Raw genomic sequence first — 22,932 nt, 5'->3', positions numbered from 1 at the left:
TTTTTGTTTTTGTTTTTTTTAAGAATTGCCCTAAATCAAGATTAAACTGTTCTGACTCTCAGTGTATCTTAACAGGCGAGTTCTAGGTAGCTAGCCATTCACTGGGCTGGGCTCTTATAAATTGGATGCTGTTGCCAAGCAACAGTAGGTGCTAAGGAATGAAATACAGTCTGTAGAAACCTAATAGCCTGAAGAAAAACAGAATCACAATCCAAGATTTATGGCGTATTTAAAAAGGAGACAGAGAATGTCACAAACACACATACACACTATTAATTTATTGTAAATATAATTAGTATGTTTTCATAATGCATAATTAACTAGCAAAACAAAAGAAAACTGTTAGGTGAACTGCTTTATATTTTTCTTTATTAAGCTTAAGTAGACAGTCAAAACATTCTTAAGAAATTAATCCATTAAGACTGAGCCCTGACATCTACCACGAAGAGATTTCAGAAAAAGAATTCTGTGTTGATAAAGAACACTGCAATTGCCAGTAGTTTATCTAGGATATCTACATATCTGTGTTTTTCTGCCATGCTCATTAACATGGCATCTGATCATCAGAAAATTCTGTGTAAACCTATTAAGATTTAAAAATATTTTTAGCAAGTAAATTAGAATACATTAACACAACTCATGATGGTGTTCACCCATCATGCATATTTTATACTACTCAGGCAAACTGCCTTTAAATGATATACCAGAGCTATGCAGGATACACTGTAGCATAGTGAACAATGTAATCCTGTGATAAAGGTAACTGTTTCCATAGATGTAATAGTTTATTTGGGGATCCTGATGGACTGTGTATTTTAATCTGCAAATACACGAGGAAGATTGGGCCAAAAGTTTTGGTTGTAACCAAGAGAAGGGACTAGCTGAAAGCCTAACAAGATCAAGTTGACCCAACAGAAACAAAAGACGCTGCAGCAGCAGTAGCAGGATTGCAACTTTGTTGTGACCTCCTTCCAAGTCTCAATTCCATGGGCCAAATTCTTCCCTGAGTTAAGGCCACTCTGGTCCCTTTCACTTTTGCAGAGTGGCCTTAAATGCTGCATAGTTGTCCACAGAAAAAATATAGGGGGATCTCTGGTAGCACAGAACTGTCTTAGTGGCTGTTATATCACTGTCTGTTTCTGCAGCTATATTGGGGGTGAAGGAAAGTGGGCATGACTGGATCTTCCCTGCACCTCAGTAACCTCTGAAATACCATAATTGCCCCTTTGAGTCACTGGCAGTCAGAGCATTCTAATGAGCTGCCATAAATTATACTAAGTTAAGACAGGGGACCAAATTGGTGCACAGCCAGACATGAATAACTGTGGCTTAAAGACACCTTCCTCTGCACCTCTGGTACAAATATAATACAACAGCTTTTCAATTTTAATGACCCTGGATCTAACATGTCTTATATTGACATAGTCTCTAATAATATCTTTCCATGTTATGAAACCACTCCAAGTAGCAATCTCTTTTCAACAGAAGCTCAGGATTGACATAACAAGGGTTTATTTCAGGTCTGGATTCAGGTACATTAGACAGAACTAAGTGTGAAAGCATACAAGGAACAAGCCTGAAATAACCTTGGCTTTAACTAGGGTTATAAATTGCTTGTTCTAATGTGCAATAAATGTCCAAATTCAATCAAACAGAATTAAACAAGGGTTTATGGGGGAAAGGGAGACAGTGAAGCTGACTTTGTATATCTTGGATCTATATTGTACCATTTATAGAACAGTCACAAAAGGGCTCAACTCTAGTAAGACTAAGTCCATCATGGGGCACCGGTAATTGATGGCAATAAACAAAAGGGAACCCAGGGCTCTTCGGAACCCTGTCATTCATTCACTGAGTCCAATCAAATCCTTTATGTTGTATTTAAAACTGTTTCAGTCCCCTTTTGAGCCCACCCAATTTTCCTATCAAAGGAATATTGGAAATTCACAAAAAGTTTATCAATAGACCTTCATGTTAAGCAATGTTAGTTTTAAAGAGTTCCATAAATTAAAAAAAAAAAAAAACACGACAAGAAATCTGCCACTCTTCCTGGTTGAATCAAATTTTGCAATCTATAATAAGCTGCCCCTACCTCATTCCACTCTAATTAACATCTTACAGGTTTCAGAGCTGATGTATTTGAGTCACACGGTAAAAAAAAAAAAACACAAAACAAAACAAAACTAAAAACTTTAAAAATCAGGTTCTATTCTTAAAAACCCACAATTTAGATTTTATGGCACAAAGCGCATCAAAACATAGGTGCTCTACAGTTCGGTCATCTGTCATACATTTTGATGGTGTGTCTCATATGCATTAGTGCGTTTGAAGGCTGAGAGGTATGGTCCTTGTTATAAATCCTTCTACAATGCTAAATAATTCCTCTCAATCCTTGGTAGTTACACCTTTCCAATATTAAGCACTATTAACCCATGTTCTAGATATTTGCTCTTGTAATCTCTTCATCCCCTTAATCATTTTTGCTGCTCTGCTATGAATTTCTTCTATTTTTGCTACATCATTCTCAAGTAGAGGTGCCCAGAACTGAAAGTATTTAGCTTCAGTGTACACAGCACAGTAAAAAATTAACACAGATGGACAATTCACAGGCTATTCCAAATGCCAAAATAAAAGAGAACTGCTGAAACAGCTGAAAAATGCATGCAAACAGATAGAACTCCAAACCTTCTCTGAGTAAAATCCACATAAATTGCAACAAAAGTATAAACACCAGTCTAAGCTTTAACCCAAAGCTTGACTGTTCCTACTGTTTCCCTGCACGGACCTCTTTGTTTCTGCCCAAAGAGAGGATTCCATCTCCTTATATCCAGGATCGAGTTAACAAGCTACTTCTGCCACATAGTGTTAGCCAGCATCTTCCTACAGTGTTCCAACACATGCTAACAGGATAAGTCAGCTAAGGAGACCTGACACCCTGTTATATGCTATTAAAGAAGAGAAGATGTATTCGTTTATTTTGTTACATTTAGACAGAAATGTGACTTCTTATGAAAGAAACCTATCGAGATAACTCTGTAGAGTTCTAGTAATATCTATTAGGCAACTAACAGAGCTTAGATGAGCAGTAGAAGAGAAAATTAACATTTCTTAGAGACGTGGTGTAGTGACCAGAAACCCTACACTACATCTCTCAACTAAGAATGTCTACCACCAAAGGAGGGAGAAGGAGGGTATCAGTCACGACAGCAATAATGAAACAAAAGGATATTTAACAAAAAGCTTATTTTGTTACAGTATTAAACTACCACAGTGAATCCAGATTATTCCTCAAATGGAAATGGTGACTGGATTATCCATTCCAGTTACTACCCATTACCAGGTATCAAGCATCAGTATTCAGCATGAGACTCCCAGAGTGTTACAGCTACAGCTGTAAAACTCACCTTGCTTGGAATTTCAATGAGAACCTGAAACTCTCTGAAGTTCAAACCAGCTTCAGGCCAGCTTGGAATCCTTTTACCTTTCAACAATTCCTCTCCTCTCAAAATGTCTCTGAATTCTGTTTCCCCAAACAGACTCCACTTGTCCTTAATGAAAAGCTACATGCTTCATACATAGCTGTTGGAGATTTTTCTTTCAGCAGTACCCGTCAGGGCAGCGCAAGCACGCTCTGGTGCCTCGTGTCATTGCACACAGGCATGAAGAACCATGTTGTCCCGATCTCCCTCAGTTCCTTCCTACCACAAAGACTCTGACAGAGGCGAAGGAAGGTAGTTGTGGAATGGACTCATGCAACACATCTTCAAGAACAACAGTTACAGAAGGTAGGTAACCATTTTTTCTTCGAGTGATGACACATGTCCATTCCTCTATAGGTGACTCACAAGCTGTTCGAGCTGGACATGGTTTCAGAGTCTATTTGAACAGGGATTGTAGGACAACCCACCCAAATCTGGCATTGTCTCTAGACTGAGAGGTAAACTTGTGGATTGAACGACTGCTGCCCTACAATCCACATGTTGTGCAGGATGAGCGTGTGAGCCAGAAAAGTCCATGGAAGCTACCTGTGATTTAGCTGAATGAGCCACCACTTCAGTTAGAGCTTCCATATTTGCTGGACAGTAGCATAAACAAATACAGCTGGAAATCTAGGAGGACATTCTCTGAGTGCACACTGGGTGGACCTTTAAACTGTCTGAAATTGTGACAAATAGCTGCAGAGATTACCTGAAAGGCCTAGTCCAATCCAGATAAAAAGCCAACACCCTTCTAATATCTGGACAATGGAGATTCTCTTCCCACCTACCTGAATGAGGCTTTGGAAAGAAGAAGGTTGGTAAGTAAATGTCTTAATTAATGTGAAAATCAGGAACCACCTTAGTCAGAAGCTTTGGATGAGGTTACAGGAAAACCTGGTCCTTGAAAAATATTGTATAGGAAGGTTCTGACACTCAAGCTCATATTTCTCCTGCTCTCCTAGTCGAGGTAATAGCAACCAAGAAAGCCACTTTCATAGATAGGTGTAGTAGGTAACAAGTCGCTAGTAGATCAAAGGGGGAAACCATCAACATTGCTAGAACTAAATATGATGGGATAACATGATTTTGGTAATTAATTGATCTTTAAATATTCATGGTAAATAGGCCTAATGGCCTGTGATGGGATGTTAGATGGGGTGGGATCTGAGTTACTATAGAAAATTCTTTCCTGGGTATCTGGCTGGTGAATCTTGCCCATATGCTCAGGGTTTAGCTGATCGCCATATTTGGGGTTGGGAAGGAATTTTCCTCCAGGGCAGATTGGAAGAGGCCCTGGAGGTTTTTCACCTTCCTCTGTAGCATGGGGCACGGGTCACTTGCTGGAGGATTCTCTGCTCCTTGAAGTCTTTAAACCACGATTTGAGGACTTCAATAGCTCAGACATAGGTGAGAGGTTTTTCGCAGGAGTGAGTGGGTGAGATTCTGTGGCCTGCATTGTGCAGGAGGTCGGACTAGATGATCATAATGGTCCCTTCTGACCTTAGTATCTATAAATTCAAGCTCCACTTTGGAATCAGGCTGTGGATATAACCTGTCCAAACCCTTTAGAAATCTGATGGGCATTGATTGACCTTTTCATACCCTGTTGTCCACTGGAGGGTGGAAAGCTGAGACAGCCACCAGGTGAACTCTGATGGAACTATGGGCTAGTCCTTATTGTTTCAGGAACAGAAGATAGACCAAGATATGGGGAATTGAAGCTTGCAAAGAGGCATCCACCCAGCCCATAGATCAAATCGAGAATCTCTTCCATCTAGCAAGGTAAGTAAACCTACTTGAAGGCTTCCTACTGTTAGGAGAATTTCTTGTACTCCTTTAGAGCAATCTCATTCCAAGTATGTCAGCCAAGAAGCATCCACACTGTCAGGTGGTTTGAGCATTGGCCTGCTAAACCCAGGGTAGTGAATTCAATCCTTGAGGGGGGTCATTTAGGGATCTGGGGCAAAAATTGGGGATTGGTCCTGCTTTGAGCAGGGGGTTGGACTAGATGACCTCCTGAGGTCCCTTCCAACCCTGATATTCTATGACTGGAGCTCTCCGCCCCATAAGACTGTTACTTGCAGTCTGCCAGTAGTGAGGGACCACTACACCCTCTTTCTCAACAGGTACTGATTACGAGGCATGAAAGGGTGGAACCACTGGGACTGCTGTGGGTGGAATGGTTTTCTCTTTGTCATCAGTATATAAAATTTCCAATGAATTAAGGGTTGCCTTGAATCCTTAACGCTATAAATCCTCTTGTCCATCTTTTAAGAGAAGAGTGAGGGGCCTTTGAATAGGAGGTCTTCTACAGTTTGTTGCACCTCCAGGGGAAGACTCAATGACTGCAGCCAAGATGAATGCCGCATAGTAACTGTAGAAGCCATAGCTCGAGCCTCAGAGTCTGCCACATCTAGGCTTACTTGTAAAGCTGATCTGGCAATTAATTTGCCCTCATCCATCAGAGCAGTGAACTCCTGCTTAGCTTCATCCAGAAGCCCGTCCTTAAATTTTAGGACATTATCCTATAGGCTAAAATTGTACCAACCCAACAGAGCCTGCTGGTTTACAATTCTCAGTTGTAAACTTCCTGTGGAATACATCTTCCAGCTGAAGAGGTCCAGATTCCTTATTTCTTTCCCTTTTGAGGCTGATGCCTGATGTCCCTGTCTCTCCTTTTCATTTGCAGCAAACACTATCAGGGAACTGTCAAGGTCCCTCCCCCACTCTGAACTCTAGGGTACAGATGTGGGGACCTGCATGAAAAACCTCCTAAGCTTATCTTTACCAGCTTAGGTCAAAACTTCCCCAAGGTACAAAATATTCCACCCTTTTGTCCTTGGATTGGCCGCTACCACCACCAAACAAATACTGGTTACTGGGGAAGAGCTGTTTGGACACGTCTTTCCCCCCAAAATACTTCCCAAAAACCTTGCACCCCACTTCCTGGACAAGGTTTGGTAAAAAGCCTCACCAATTTGCCTAGGTGACTACAGACCCAGACCCTTGGATCTTAAGAACAATGAACAATCCTCCCAACACCCCCTTTCCAGGGAAATGTTGGATAAAAAGCCTCACCAATTTGCATAGGTGACCACAGACCCAAACCCTTGGATCTGAGAACAATGAAAAAGCATTCAGTTTTCTTACAAAAAGACTTTTAATAGAAATAGAAGTAAATAGAAATAAAAAAAAATCCCCCCTGTAAAGTCAGGATGGTAGATACCTTACAGGATAATTAGATTCAAAACATAGAGAACCCCTCTAGGCAAAAACCTTAAGTTACAAAAAAGATACACAGACAGAAATAGTTATTCTATTCAGCACAATTCTTTTCTCAGCCATTTAAAGAAATCATAATCTAACACATACCTAGCTAGATTACTTACTAAAAGTTCTAAGGCTTCATTCCTGGTCTATCTCCGGCAAAGACAGAATGTAGACAGACACACATACCCCCTTTTGTTTCTCTCCCTCCTCCCAGCTTTTGAAAATATCTTGTCTCCTCATTGGTCATTTTGGTCAGGTGCCAGCGAGGTTACCTTTAGCTTCTTAACCCTTTACAGGTGAGAGGAGATTTCCTCTGGCCAGGAGGGATTTTAAAGGGGTTTACCCTTCCCTTTATATTTATGACAGGAACCCAGAGGCAGGTGGTTGTAAAAATGTTCATACCCCTTGGAAGGGATGTATTATCTCCTTTCCACCCTTTTAGAAGTCAGAGGAAGGGAGAATGGAGTCTGCCATAAACTCTTAATTGGATCTAGGATAGCGTTGTTAACAGGGAGAGCTATCCTAGAAAGGCCCATAGTGATCAAAATGTCCACCAATCTGTGAGACTTTTCTTGCACCTCCTCTGGCTGGATATCCAGAGCTGTAGCCACCCTTTTTAGTAAGTCTTGATAGGCCTTGAAGTCATCTTGCAAGGGTGAGGCAGACTCCATGACTACTGCCTCATCTAATCATGAAGAGGCTAGTGGCTGTTGAGGAGGTCCCTTGTCCAACTCCTGCACAGGAGAGTCCTGAGTAAGTAACTCCTCTTGTGAAGTCCCAGTCCCAGGAGAGGGGGAGTGGTGACCCTGGTGCACATGTTCCCAATACCTACTCGATATGGGAGGGCTGGAAGGGAATGGGGATGTCTGAGACCATGGGGGGAAGGTAAGAAACACTGATACAGAGGTGGGACCCAGCTATATGCCAGCCATTGGTCCTTGGGTTGAGACCTAAACCATAGTGGGTAAGAACCCCACCGGGGCTGCTCAAGTCTGAAAGCATAGGATCCAACCTCAGAGTCTAATGAGGAAGATGAGCCTGTTTTCTTTGACCTTGGGGAAATGACCCCATTGGTACTGGGGAGAACGATTGTGAATCTAGTGATGGAGGCACTGGTGAGACCATCACAGGCTTCCCCCTTGATGGAAGCCACCAAGATTCAGCAATGTATCCACCAGCAGTACTGAACAGTGCACTGGTGATTGAGCTGGCAGGAAGGATCTAACACATCCGATCCTGGTATAGGGCAGGAATCTTGCACTGCAGGTGAAACCGGTACCAAGAAGATCAATAGTTCGCAAGCCGTCTTGAATGCTTCGGGTGTAGATGGCGCCATCAAAGGCCCCGACACTGAGGTACAATGAGCTGCACCAGTCCTGGGATCAGTCTCAACAGGTCCTTCCTGAGCTCCAAAGTCATTAATCCCTCTTTGCATGCAGGCTGTATCTGGGGGTCTCTCTTCTTCGACTTCCCCTCAGTGTCCTTGCCTCCACTCAGTACCTTACCTGCAGATTTTGAGGGCATCAAGGACTTATGAAGTCTTTTCTTCAGTATGGTAAGGAGGGTCTGCCTATAGAGTCAGCTAGAATGGGCAGAGCACTCCTGATAAACTCGGTACCCGTTCCAAGTGTGAAGGTTCTGATGGAGGGTGACAAACAAACTCCACGAGTAAGTATTTGAGACTGCCAGCCCTCTCCTTTTTGGAACAAGGATTGAACCCTCTACAACTGTGACATGTCACCTATGCATGCTTTCCCCAGACATTTAAGGCAGCTGGGGCAAGGATCACTCACTGGCATCAGTTTGCCACAAGAGTGACAGGCCTTGAAGCAGAGAGAATGTGGCACCAGTCCAGTACTGGACCTGGTGCCCAAACAGGCACTGGAGACCAAGATTCACTAAGAATAAAACTAAACTTACACTAGTCAGTAACTATGTACAAAATACACTACTCTACACTAAACTAACACGACAGGCACTATACACACATGAAGGGAGGAAAGACTTGTAAATACAAAGATCACAGTTCCAACAACCGACACGGGGGAATTGAATGGGGCAGGGATAGCATGGCCCTTTATACCCGCATGCAGTGGCACAAGGCACCAAAGGGCACTTACGCTGCCCTGGCAAATATTCCTGAGGGGAAAAACCAACAACTGTGTATGACGCATGCACACTTACATGTGCAATCACTCGAAGAATTTTGTGTTTTTCTGGAGAGTCCAACATCTTCAATCAACTGGCCTGCTCCCCCATCTGGTGTCTTTGGAAGGTTGCTGATAAGCCACTGACTCCACCAATCCACGGTTAAATCTTTAGAAAGAAGGAAACTGCTTACCTGCAGGACATTCAGCAGCGGGACAACCAGGAAATGCTTTCCCTGTCTTATTTCTGCCCCTTTAAAAAGACTTCCCCTTTTTCTTGGGTCTGGTGCACCCCAGAGTACACAGCATGTTACATTCCAGGTTTTCTGCTTTGCCGTATATCTAATTGTATATAAGTGAACAAAAATGCACATCTTTTGTAATTCCTCACACTTAACATATTTAACAGTAATAAAGGACACAGTGACTTTCCAAGGGCATGTACCTGCTTAATTATTCAAAAGAAAATGACTCAGGCACTGTGGTATGAAACACTAAAATATGCAAACAAGGTAAATTATGGGGGAAAGCGACAAAAGGAAAAAATACAGTTCATGGTGGAAACACCACACAGGACCATATCCTGATCACCTTACCCACCCATGCAGCTCCATTCACTTCAATATAAGGTGAAACAAATGTGCCACTTCAGGTGAATTATTCTGTATAGCACTCAGCAACTAGCCAGTGTCCTAAAATAATCTAACCAACAACTGGCCACCTCTAGAGCATCTGCAGTATTTTGACTTAATGAAGAAGGATGTTTAAGAAAGGACAAGAGGGAACTGTACTTCATTTAATGGGGTCAAATCCCAATGCAGGCAAAACACCCTTGACTTCAATGGAAGCTTTGCATGAGTAAGGACTCAGTGAGATAGGAATTCAGGATTTCACCCTTGTGTGACTCTGGGCTATCCCAAATGAAGGAGCCGAACTGATGGAAAAAGAGATTAGTACAGAGACATTGCAACAATGAATTTTATCTACTTCTCATAACACACACAAAGTCCACTCAGACAATGAGCATCTGATTTTAGCTTGGACCAAAAGAAATGTCTTTCCAATCAAGACATCTATTAAACTGAATGTCTCTTGTAAGCAGGTACTGTGTTATATATATTTTCATCAAAACTGCTGAGAATAAGCAAGAGGAAAATGACTAAGTGAACTGAACAAGAAAGTGTCTGATCTTGATGAATAATTCAAGGATGAAATGCAACAAATGCTGATTTGTTTTTAAAGGCAGAAGGCAGGATACAACTGTCCTTGGGTTTGAAAAATGACCTTTTCTATGTAATGATGCTCTTGTCTTTAGGCATTGAAGCACAAGCTCAGCATTTGTAATTCCAGTTCACAGCTCTGTTGTTTATCTCAAAGCTTATCACTCCTTGTAATATAATTTAACCTTTACTTAACAGGGTATTCCAATTATTACAGGAGACTAGACTAGATGATCTACCAAAGTCCATCCAGTCCTACATTTCTATAATTCTATGCTTACCTGCTTCACAGTACTGTTGTGATGCTCAGATACAATTTTTAGATGTAAGCACAAACTTTTTATTATTACCACAGTATATCTATAAGTCAATAAATAACTGCAAAAAAAATCTTGTGGTTATCTATATCAGTGGTTCTCAACCTTTCCAGACTACTGTATCCCTTTCAGGAGTTGGATTTGTCTTGCATACCTCCAAGTTTCACCTCACTTAAAAACTACTTGCATACAAAATCAGACATAAAAGTACAAAAGTGTCAGCACAATATTACTGAAAAATTGCTTACTTTTGCATTTTGTCTGTATGAAATTTTAGTTTGTACTGACTTCGCTAGTGCTTTTTATGGAGCCTGTTGTAAAACTAGACAAATATCTAGATGAGTAGATGAACCCTCTGGAAGACCTCTGCATATCCCAGAGGTACATGTACCCCTCGTTGAGAACCACTGATCTATATGCTTCAGTTCTGTACGTAAACTCCACCACTGTGGTCAGATGCACTTCTAGGTTATGCTAGCTACTGTAGTGGTGGAGAGGTGGCAGCGGTACAAGGCAGCATGTAACTTCTTCTCTATTGGGGTTGCAATAGGAGCTTAGTACAGCTCTGTAAATGGCTGTAAATGGCTAGTCATGGCCTTGGTAGCCAAAGGATCTGCCCTATTCAGTGCATCCTTGCTGCTCTCACTAGCACCCCCTCCAATTCATGTCTTCTTTGTGGTTCTCTGTGTCCTTTATGTTCACCTGACCACAGCCTGTTATGAAACAGCTGATAGGACAGGACACCTTTGTCAGTGCCCTTCCGACCAAAACCTCCAATTGAGTGTAAAGTTCCACAAATCCTTCACCACCTCTTATTAGAGATTAGGGGATTTTTGGTCTGTGGGGTAGACTGCAAGAAATTACAGTAACTCCTCACTTAAAGTTGTAATTATGTTCCTGAAAAATGTGACTTTAAGCGAAACGATGTTAAGCAAATCCAATTTCCCCATAAGAATTAATGTAAATGGGGGGGGAGGGGTTAGGTTCCAGAGAAATTTTTTTTACCAGACAAAAGACTATATACACATACATATACACACACACACTCACACACACACACACACACACACACACACAGTTTTAAACAATTTAATACTGTACACAGCAATGATGACTGTGAAGCTTGGTTGAGGTGACGGAGTCAGAGGGTGGGATATTTCCCAGGGAATGCCTTACTGCTAAATGATGAACTAGCAATTGGCTGAGCCCTCCAGGGTTAACTCATTGTTGTTCATGTAGCCTCACACTCTACAAGGCAGCAGGAATGGAGGGCGGGAGACAGCATGGCAGACAGAGACACACACCGTGTGAGTGAGTGTGTGTGAGAGAGAGAGAGATGCACATTGCCCCTTTAAGTATACTGACCCCACTCTAAGTACACTGCCTTGTTAAGTGGATCAGCAAGTTGAGACCGCAGCTGCTGCCAGAAAGCTCCCTCCGTCCTAAGCCCTGTCCCTGTCGCGTGTCCCCCCCTGCTCTATGGAAGATGGGGTGCAGGAGCAGGGGGGAGGAGGACACCCTGACATTAGGCCCCCCCTTCCCCCTTGCACAGCAAGCAGGAGGCTCAGGGAGCATCTCCAAGGCAGAGGGCAGGAGCAGCACATGGCAGTGAGGGGAGGGACAGCTGAACTGCTGGCAACTGATAGCCTGATATGCTGAGCGAATATATCAGCATTTCCACAAAGTATTGTTTGGGGGAATACAATCTCCATTTTCCATACAATGATTATTGTCCCTTCTCTCTGCTAACATCCCCTCAGCTAGGTCTGGATGAGTAGGCAATTTTCCTGATTCCAAATTCATTAGTTTGTATTTCAAAAGCCACTTTGATCTTCAAAAGTCAAGGTGACTGAATTCTGATTTGCACGCCCATGTCCATCTGTATTATTCTGTATGTTGGTCCCTCAACAATGCAGAATGTATTTTCCTCATTATAAATACATTTAAATTATAAATTTTGCTTGCTATGGAACATCATGAAAGATACCAAATTCTGTCACATCTTTGCTTGTGGGTTTCCTGTGGAGCCCCAAGAGGCAATTCAGCTGCCATCTCCCAGGGCAATATTTAAGAAAGGGTAGTAGATGTGATTCCATTTATCATTGCAAGAGGCCAGGCTGGAGTAAGGAGGTGCAGTTTCAAGCTCCCTGCAACAACTGACAACCAGGGTTAATCTGGCTCGATATTCCTTAAATTTTTAGCATAATAATTCACACACAGTATCCAGGACTCTGTGTGACTCATGCCTGAGATACCAATATTGGTGGAGGGGAAAATAAGTGCTTATTTTACTAGAAAGTCATGATTTTAAAATTGCTCAGTTTTCCCAGTCTCGGCTTCTCCATAAATTGTGTTCTAAGCCCTTTTCCTGGACTGATAACTTGATTAAACCAAAATTGTGCTGGAATGAATCCACTTGACAGCAGATGATCACTCAAGACAGATAAAAAAAAATGGAAAGAAAAACAACCTACCCAACTCTGATACTAGGCAAACAAACAGTAAGACTGGCTTAAGCACAGACAGAGGCCAAGCACTAAGATGCATACTTTCTCTCTCCTGAAAATCCACCAGCACCCCTTGCTCATGAATACTCAGATTACATTTGGCTAGTTGGCAGCACCATTTAGCAGTCTAAAAAAAAAAAAAAAAAGAAGTGCTTTTTCTCTGTGGTAGACAAATCTTCCCATCTTCATGCCCACCTTGTCATCTATAAAACTTACAATTTATTCAACTATTTTATTTATAGTATAATTAACCTTTTCAATATCTGAAACCTTCTGTGCCTTTTAAAGTATTAATGAACAAAGAATACTTTTCTGAGCCAATGTTTAATACTATTTCTGGGAATACAGAGTATGATACTAAAAGAGAAATATATATACTATACTTAACACAGGATGTGGCTAGAAAGAGAGACTTCTCTACTGAAGGTTTTTAATTTCATAGCATGATGATTGGTTTGCATGGAATTGCATTTTGGGCACATTCTGATCTCTGTATACCAGGGAAAATACACTCAAGTTAATGGTTACTTTAGATTTACACTCAAACAACAGATCAGAATCTGGCCCAGACACTCATGAGAAAAACAGTCCCACTTGCCTTGGTCCCTTGGAGACCCCAAGATGGCTCACAAGAGTAAGGGAAACAGGATGTGGTCTCATGAGTTTCAGATAAAAATGCAAAAAAACTTCAAGCTTATACATAAAAGCAAGTTGTGGGGATGATTCTGATCTCACCCTCACTGGTGCAACTCCATGGATGTCAATGGAGTTACTTTCTGGCTTACACTGGTGTGAGATCAGGATCTCACCCTCACTGGTGCAACTCCATGGATGTCAATGGAGTTACTTTCTGGCTTACACTGGTGTGAGATCAGAATCAGACCCTCTAGGCTTGATTTACCATTGCCAGGCACTTTCTGTCATCATTTACAGCAATGCAAAGTGAATACAAAATGCTACCAAATCAGAACAATAGCATTTTACATTCACTTTGCCCTGCACCTTGTGTAGTGATTTATACCACTGCAAAAGGCAGAATGGACCCTATATGTTTAGGTCCAGTTAAGTGAAAGAATACATCCAATTCCTCAATAATATGGCTGTTGATTAGTCTCCTGAAAGGTAACTGAAGTCTTCTACGTGTCAGATATTTAGCTTTAGTTACACCAAAAACTATCTTCAGGGAGTACAAACATTTCCCCTCTGGCAACCTGTCTGTCACAGCAAATCTGTAAATAAACTGTCAAACTATTGCAATCATTCTTGAATCTGCAAGGGAAAAAGTAGTAAAAATGGTGCAGCTGGCTCTAGTCCCTGTAGAACTGGACTGATTTCACAGCTTTAACATGGTTCACTTCTTCACAGTAAATCCAATCTGATATACTGTGTGCAGACATGAGTGACACCTTTGCTAATCATTTTCTTTAACTTATCATATTCGAAGGTAATAAAGGATGCAATGACTTTTCAAGGGCATGGACTGGTTAATTTTTCATAAGTAAATTGACTGCAGCTCTGCAAAAATCTACTAAGACATACTGTAAAGCCATCTAAAGTATGAAGACTCACATGTAAAAGGGAAAACAAAGGCACTGGTACTGGGAGAGATGATTTTAGAATGCTTCCTTTTATTGACAAATGGAAAGTAAGAGTAACAAAGCTGCAAACAACCCAAGGAGCTAGCCAGGGGCGCTGACTGTAAGACTAATTAGATATAATTGCAAACTGGACAAACCTTTAAACAGAAAGAACTAACATATTTGTTTTTATAATTTAATGGTGCAGATTAAGGCTTGGGATTCACCTCCCTCCCTTACCTTATGTACTTAACAGAAAGCCAGCTAATCAGGCGAGCAGGGTCTGAGGATGCAACCTTATTGGATAGGCACTAACCAAACATCTGGACCCATGAATATGGGGATGTGAGAAAGGCCTATCTGAAAAAGACAGTGAGTTTCATAACAGTTTTGGCAATCTGTAAAAAAAATCTTTAACTGAGGGCTCTGCGCAGTGCAACTGGTCACTCCAGGAGGCTGTGCTGAGGAAGTAGTGTCCAGGAGATAAGTCTTGGTGGTTTTAGCTGGAAAAGTGACAAAGAGACCTGGAAGAAGAGCAGCAACTGGAGATGAGGGCTGCCCCCAAAATGCTGTCTGTAGAGAGTAAAGCCTCCATCCTGGTGGCCCTGAAGAGGAAGAACAGAACAGGGGAAGGAGGATCACCTGGACCGCTCTTGCTCCTCCAGAGTGGGCAAAGCATAGGAGATAAAAGGACGTACTAACAGCTTATGCACTGAGCTTCATCAAGATAGCCTTGGAGGGCTACAATGAAGTGGGACTTCCACACTGTTCCCTGGTCAGGTCCTCCCCAGTGGCAACCTGGTTTCCTGGAGATCCATGCTTCCATGGTCTCCCTGCTGGCAGCTCTACAGACCCACCTGAGAATGGTTGAATATACATGAAGGAAGCAATTTAAATAAAGCTGAGGTCAGCATGATCACACTCTTGAGTAATCCAATGGACTTGAAGGGGGGGAAATTATACCATCCCCCTGACACTTCCCCTTCCCAGCCCATGGAGCTCAAACCCCAACTACAGAAAGGGTTTTGCAGGAGACATGATTGCAAGTCTTTCCACTGACTTCAATGGGTTTTGGTCAGGCCCCTGTGAAGGAAGGATATAGGGTCCTTAGCTAGGAGACCCCGCATCAGAATATTAACCACATAATAAATTGAGTTATTTGTTCAGCCATTTTGAGTTACTGGCATGTGTGTGGGGGAACCCCCATATGGACCTGAATCTGATCTCTCTTACATTGGCGGTGTGTGTTTATAGGTCTCTTTATGGCCCCAAACAATTAATTTATTCTCAACACTCTTATGAGATACAGAAATATTATTGTCCCTATTTCACAGATGAGGAATTGAGGCACAATAGAGAGATAAATGTTCATCCAGGAGGCCTGTATTAGAACGAGGAACAGAAACCAAATCTCCGGAATCCCAAGGCAATGTATTATCATAAGACCATCATACCTCACTGGTGTGGTTCAGGAGCTAGTGCATTTATACTGGAATAAAAACATTGTGAAATCAAAATAAAGCCTGTGCATTTCTTTTCATCTGAAAAAATGACTTTTTCCCCCCCAATCTCCCCATAACAAAGAAATAGCTAATGGGATTTTCCTCCCACTATAAAGAAAACAATATCACCTCTGGGTTGAAAGTGTCAGCCCCACAAGTGATTATTTTTTTTAAAGTTGTGGGCATGTGAAGGCAAGAGATTATAACAGAAGTCTGAAAATGAAATCAGCCTCCTCTGGCATGCAATACAACAGAGCAACAAACATTAGGACAGGATATGAAGACTAAGGCTTTGTCCAATTGAAAGTACTGGGGTATTTTAGGTAGAGAAAGTAATTACCCCAACTAGAGTTGCTCCAGGTCAGCAGTGTTAACTCCCTGACTCTTGCCAAAAGCGCTGTGAGCTCTTTAAAAGGTACAAGTAGTCAGGTCAACAGGCTAAAGCCTGCAAAGTAAAGTGTTTTTCCGGAAAGTGTTTAGCGTGTAAGATAAGGAGAGATACAAGAACAATTAACAACTGAAGAAAAATGTGTACTACTACCTTTGTTTTCATACAGGCTGAATTTCCCCTGAAACTGAATCACTGGGTGGGGAGGAGGGGTGGAGGGAAGGATTTGCTAACATCCTGAACCACAGGAAGAGCCTGCCTGGGAAACCTAAACAAAAAAACTCACAACTGTGTTTTTTCAGTGAAAAAACACACATGCACAATAAAGCTTGTTACATATACCATGAAAGAGCATATTCCTAAAATAATTACAATCTAACCCAGCTCAGAAAAGGCAAGTATGTTTAAACAATGACAAAAAATCTTAAAAGATCACATCCCTGTTTGCTGAACCAGCCTATACAGTATAAAGATTTCCCCCACCCCTTTCTCCCATCTCCAGGCACCCGGGTTATTCAAATAAATAATTGAATCAGAACACAATATAAAAAACTCCAATAAAATATCCAAACCAAACAGTTATGAAGTGGACAGTCACACATAGGGGGTCACAAAGACTGTATTCAAGCGGCCACCACAGTGGAGGCTTGATCATATGCTGATTGTAGGTATAATAGTGGAACCCCTAACAACAAGCAGCTATCCACTGAATTAGGCTCAGTACTTTGTGGAAATGCTGAAATCGCCTGACCCGGATAGAACAATGAACTCTTAATGTTTGAGATTAATCTAATCCCTGACTAGGTTCTTGGGTCAAAAAAGGAGAGGAGATCATTGGGGATACAAAGGAAAGTGTGTCTCATGCTATTTGGCCAAAAGGGTCATGAGGAAAAGTTAGATAACATTTTTCCTTTATCATATGAATACAGCCAACTGTTTGTTCACGGAGACTAATTTGACTCCCATTGATTTCAGTGGGCACTAGGCTGGGCCCTAAGGGTGAAACTGCAATTTTACAACCAGCCTTGAGTAAGGGGTTGCATGTAGCAGTGCTGCCCCAGGAGTGGAACAGAGACCTAATTGTGATTCAGTCCCTCCCCTGCTCTCATCTTACAGTGGCGAAGTAATTTACTTTACCTCTTCCCCTGGGGCAGCTTACTTCCCAGAGCCAGCAAGCAGGAAAGGGTGTAGCTATGGCTCCTTCCACACTCAGCCCTTCTATAACCACTTCCTTGCAAGAAGAGTATCTGGTAAGTAACTCCTGCTCTCCCAACCCTGGCAAGAGTAACAATCTGCACAGAGAAGTAAATGGGTATTATTCTCTCTCACTCTCTCTGTAGGCAAGTAAGGGACATGAAAAGTAAGGGACATGCCAATCTAGCACTAAGGCCTTTAGCTCAACCAACAGTACCTAAAGGTAATTTATTTACACCAACCTGGTTGAGATCAACTCTCTATCTATCCCCCACTATAACCACAAGAGGCTTTTCAACCTTTTATAATTTCTCCCAAAACATTAACACAGCTAAATTGCACATCTTACATGTATTATGATATAGATTAATATTATAAACAACTATATGTTCAACAAGGAAAAAGAAGAATAAAATACATATTTGCAATATGGTCAAGTTAATTTTTGGAATCTCCTGACTTTTGAGTGTCTGACACTGAATGTTGCACTAATACTAGGGGATGGTATGGGCATCATATTTAATTGCACTTTTTATTTCACAGGGGAACAGGAGGAGGAAACACTCAAATGCTAGAGAAAGAGAAATCCAGAGTTATTTGACATGCACACCTTACAAGCTCTGCAGGTTTCATCAATGATGCTTGTAAGTTCTTTGAAGTGTAGCTATTGCACAGCTTGTAAGTTTCCTTGCTCTGGAGCTAATGGGCTTGTGGAACTATAAGCTCCTTAAGCTCCTTAGTCTAGATCTAAGCGAACAGCTTGCTACAGTTACAAAGCTTCACTACCCCTTGCTCTGAAGTTGTTAAGCTTCTTAGTTTACACTCTTCTCCTGCGTCATCTTGTAAATTCCTGTAATCTGTACCTGTACTGAACTGTACTATACAACTAAACTACCATCCCATGCACATGCATTGCATCTACCTTTAGCACCTCGCAAGATGTGCTTAGCACCTCACAAAAATCAGGCCCAAGTCAGTAGCTACAAGTTAAATGGAAATTGCTTTGGTTCATGATCCACCTACATTTTCCAGTGTCATAATTTTATTGTAAACCCAAGTTTTTTCTATCCTAACAAATCTTGACTTCTCAATAAAAACCTATTTCATACCAGTTTTGAAGTTTCAGGGTGGGATTTTCAAAAATGTTCAGCATCAGCCTAACACTGATACCACTAAAGTCAAAGGGAGTTTTACTATTGACTTTAGTGGGAGCAATGTTCAGCCAATACTAAACACTCTTGAAAATCTCACCCTCAAAGTTCTGAATTACACCCATGAAAATAATGTTGGTCAGAATTTCCCCCCTCCTTTCCTATTCCAAAAAAAGTAAAGAAAAAATTCATTCACAAAGTGAACAGGAACCAATTCTGGACCTCGGGCAATGTGTAAAGCCAGTGACTTTGTACCCACTTACACCAAATTTGGCTTCAAGTATGGACATTTTCATCCCTGAGTACAACTATTCTGAGAAGTTATGATTTGACAGTGGAAACTGTCTTGGCAACTTTAATTATAATTATCATGACTAATGTTACAAAAACATTGTACCTTTTTCATGTGCAAATGCTATCTCAAATTAATCTACTAATTGCATCATTGTTGCTTTTTGGCATGCAAGCTACCAGTTTGATTGCTGAAAAAACAACTCTTTCAAGGAGAGCGCTTAAGCATGTCCTTAAGTCCCATTGACTTCAGTAAGACCTAAGCACATGCTTAAGGGCTTTCCTGAATAAGGGCCTTAATCCTGCCTTCACTTACCATTAATGTGAGTTGCATCCCTGCATTTGAGAGCTGTACCTGAAACCCAAGATCTTGTAACACAGCATCCTAATCAAAGGGCTGCTGGCCAGGCCACTACTCTACACTTCTGCTATCATGAACGACATAATGCAATATAGCTAAAAGACTTAAGCATTCTTCATTTGTCAAAAGTAATTAAACATATTACCGACTTTCCGCACAACTCCAAAGCCAGCTGGGAAAAGAGAAGTATGTCTCTAGATCCATTTGAGTGACAAGGTCACATCATCCCTCTCTCCTTTAGTTACATCTCCATCACTTAGGGTGTGCATCATGCTGTAAGTTAATCTGTAAAACTCCGGACAGTCTATCTAATGTAATTAGGCCTAGCTGTCCAAACAAGACAAAATAATATGGGATGGCATCTGAGGGTTCAGATTGGCTTGTAACCACCAACTGACAGAAATAGGTTAATATACAAATGTAATTCAAGAGGAGAACATAATAGTAGGCTTCTGTATAGTTACATTTTAAGAGAGAAAAGATTGGAGAAAAGGTTTCAAGACCTTCAAATTGCAGGTTAAAGAAATGCTACGTGCACTCATTAAGAGCCCGATAAGGAAACAACATATCTGCTTAAGGCTGGGTTGTTGTTTTTTCTCCTGTGACATAAAAAGCTCATAAAATGTAATTTTCCTGATGTAGCTTACAAGAAATTGCTATTCAGTTCATCAACACAAACTACTCATCACAAGGGGACACTCAGATGATTGTGAAAAGAATTAAGCATGTAAAAAATGAGGACTAATTGGCTGAAACAGAATTTAGTAATGGGATACAGAGCCTATCACCGATAGATATTTCCCCCCACTCCCGCCGCCTTTGTCTGTCATAGCTATTTATATTGGAAGCTCTTCAGGGCAGAGACATTCTCTGACCACACACACACACACACACACCCCCGCATCTAGGCACAATTTTGGGTGGGACTCCTAGGCAATACACTAATAGATCACTGGTATGAAGAACTTGGCTCAGGACAGTAGTGGCCAAAATTTGTTAGTATCCAATAATAGCTGTCCAGTGAGGTGTCAAAGAAATTGGTGGACAGTGTCTATGTCACCTTGCTGACTCTCAGCAGAAAGGCCAACAACTAAGATTGCAAATTCAGCACAGCTAATAACTTGGAAGTATATGAATAATCCCACTAACATTAGAGAGTCAATGGGACTACTCATGTCCTTAAAGTTAAGCATGTTCTTAAAAGCTTTGCTGAAATTGGGTCTAAACTGGCAGAGAGAATGAACCAAGCTCATTTCTACAGGAGGCTCCTCAAGGTCAGGACTGAGCCATAATGGTAAAGCAGCTTTCACTGCTGTTGCCTATGCAATACCTCTTCTCCAGATAAGCAGAGGATTTCAGTTTCTGTCGCCATCGATCCTGCAATAAATGTGCTTTGTCTTGCTTTTGTTTTTTTTCTAACCTCCTGTGAGCTCTTGAAGAAGCACAGAAACCATTCCCACCACTGGTTGAATCAAATGACAATGCTATATTAAGCAACAAAGCAAGCCCTTTTTTAAAATTAAAAAAGCCCAAAAGAATGACAGTGTGAGAGGGGGAAAGAGACAGATCTGGTGTGAAAGGATATGACAGAAATTCATAAATTTATTTTTTATTAAACTGGATATATAAGTAAGTTAAATATCTCCCAAGATAAAATAAGTTTTACCCCTAAGACCAGTTCTCCAAGGCACCAATGGCCTCACAAGCTTTAAGGGGAATGTTTTTATTCCAACAAACTGTTTGAAACAACTTCTTCAATGTACTACATTAGGCACACATACTCCACATCAGACATAAGTTTCTCCTCCCACCCTCGGCCTTTTTAAAAAAAATTTTATTATAGATATGCCAAGGGTAACCCCATTTTTAAAGTTATGTTTGAATTCCACTTGTTCTTGGAAGATCCCAAACTATTTATTGAGTAGTTAAAGATATTCTTCCATAAACATGCATTTCTTTTTATTCGCTTTCAAGGCCACAGAACAACTGAACTGAGACCTCGAAATGCCCATGGGTTTTTCAGGCATAGGATGCACTACAAAAGATAAGCAAGGGGCTAAGGAACATAGATATTGTAGTCTGACTGACGGATAAGGTACAGTAACTCCCCATTTAACGTCCTCTCGCTTAACGTTGTTTCGATCTTACGTCCCTGCTCAGTTACAGAACATGCTCCATTGAAAGTTGTGCAATGCTTCGCTATAACGTCGTTTGGCTGCCTGCTTTGTCCACAGCTGGCAGCCCCCCCCCCGCCCTGCCATCAACTCTCCTAAGCCCCCCCCACAGCACCTCCCGTCCGCTGGCAGACCCCAGGGATCAGCGCCTTATCCCTCCTCCCACGGCAATCAGCTGGCTTGCGGCGCTCCGGATGGAGTGGGGAGAAGCAAGGACTCGGCGTGCAGGCTCCCCCTCCCCCCCGCCTCTTGAACTCTGCAAACCAGCTGATTGCCACAGGCAGGAGGCAGGGGGGAAGCTGCGCGCCGAGTCCTCACTCCTCCCCCTGAAAGTCGCAAGCTAGCTGATTGCCGCTGGCAGGAGGGAGGAGCGAGGACGTGGCGGTGCGGAGTAAAGGGGAAGGATGGGGGGGAAGAAGAGGTGAATTAAGGGTGGACTTGGGGGAAGGGGCAGAGTGGGTGGGCTGAGGGTTGAGCCCCCGGCCCCTGGTGCTTGCAGAGTAGGGGAAGCTGCCGCTGCTGCACAACATGGTTCTCCTAGCCTACAGCACCTTCAGCCTCCTTGCCTGCCTCATTGTCTCCTCATTGCTGTGCCTGTGTGGGGTAAGGCAGGGGCACAGTACAGTACTATAGTTGGGAGGTATGTACAGTATGTTTGTGAAAACACAACACGTGCACACTCCCCCCCCCCCCCCCCGCAGCAATTCACTGTTGCTTTATGGCCCAGTGGTCCTGCTTGGGAATAGGGCTCTACACCAAGTGCTTGCGAGGCCACCAGCTGCCTGCAAAGCAGCTATGGGTGGTGCACAGCAGAGGCCCTGCCTTGCTGTCTTGCTACAATGATGATTGTAGTATTAAATTGCTTGTTTAAAATGTATATAATGCCTTTTGTTTGGCAAAAAAAAATTTCCCTGGAACCTAATTGCCCCCCCCCCACCCCTTTACATTAATACTTATGGGGAAATTGGATTTGCTTAACATCGTTTCACTTAAAGCCGCATTTTTCAGGAACATAACTACAACGTTAAGTGAGGAGTTACTGTATTCTGGACCGTGATGGTGGCCAAGAGACTCACTACCTTCTACATGTGGCAAGGAAAGTAGCTTACTGCACGTTCCCTAGCTTAGCAAATTGACTTAATTTTATGATCTTCAAATGTGAGGAACCCTAAGAGGGAGCAATTCTCAGTGTGTGTGGGTTTGTGGAGGATGAGTGTCTTCAAAAGATCTGAAAAAGCCCTTCTTATGCTTCAAGAAATGCAGCAAAACAATTTCAAACATGGTCGTAAGGGAATATTTATGCCAAGCCTGCCCTGAAGCTTATTCCTATGTTAATAAAGATCCGAAATGTAAA

General features: G+C 42.0%; 1 protein-coding gene across 2 annotated transcripts in view; it reads right to left on the bottom strand.

The window, feature by feature from the left end:
• The window catches only part of XYLB (xylulokinase), a 142,121-nt gene that overhangs the window by 33,274 nt on the left and 85,915 nt on the right, over positions 1–22,932 (bottom strand). Inside the window, exon 16 of one of the 2 annotated variants that reach the window (XM_074943436.1) lies at positions 8,934–9,065. The exons of the other annotated variant lie outside the window; for it this stretch is intronic. Coding sequence (XP_074799537.1) covers positions 8,934–9,065 — 132 coding nt within the window. The remainder of the gene's footprint in view (positions 1–8,933; positions 9,066–22,932) is intronic. 2 annotated transcript variants of the gene reach the window in all.

Source organism: Natator depressus, chromosome 2 (genome assembly GCF_965152275.1).
Source record: "Natator depressus isolate rNatDep1 chromosome 2, rNatDep2.hap1, whole genome shotgun sequence".
Taxonomy (NCBI): domain Eukaryota; kingdom Metazoa; phylum Chordata; order Testudines; family Cheloniidae; genus Natator; species Natator depressus.
The sequence above is the reverse complement of the archived record's forward strand: the minus strand, read 5'-3'. Positions and strand labels throughout refer to the sequence as shown.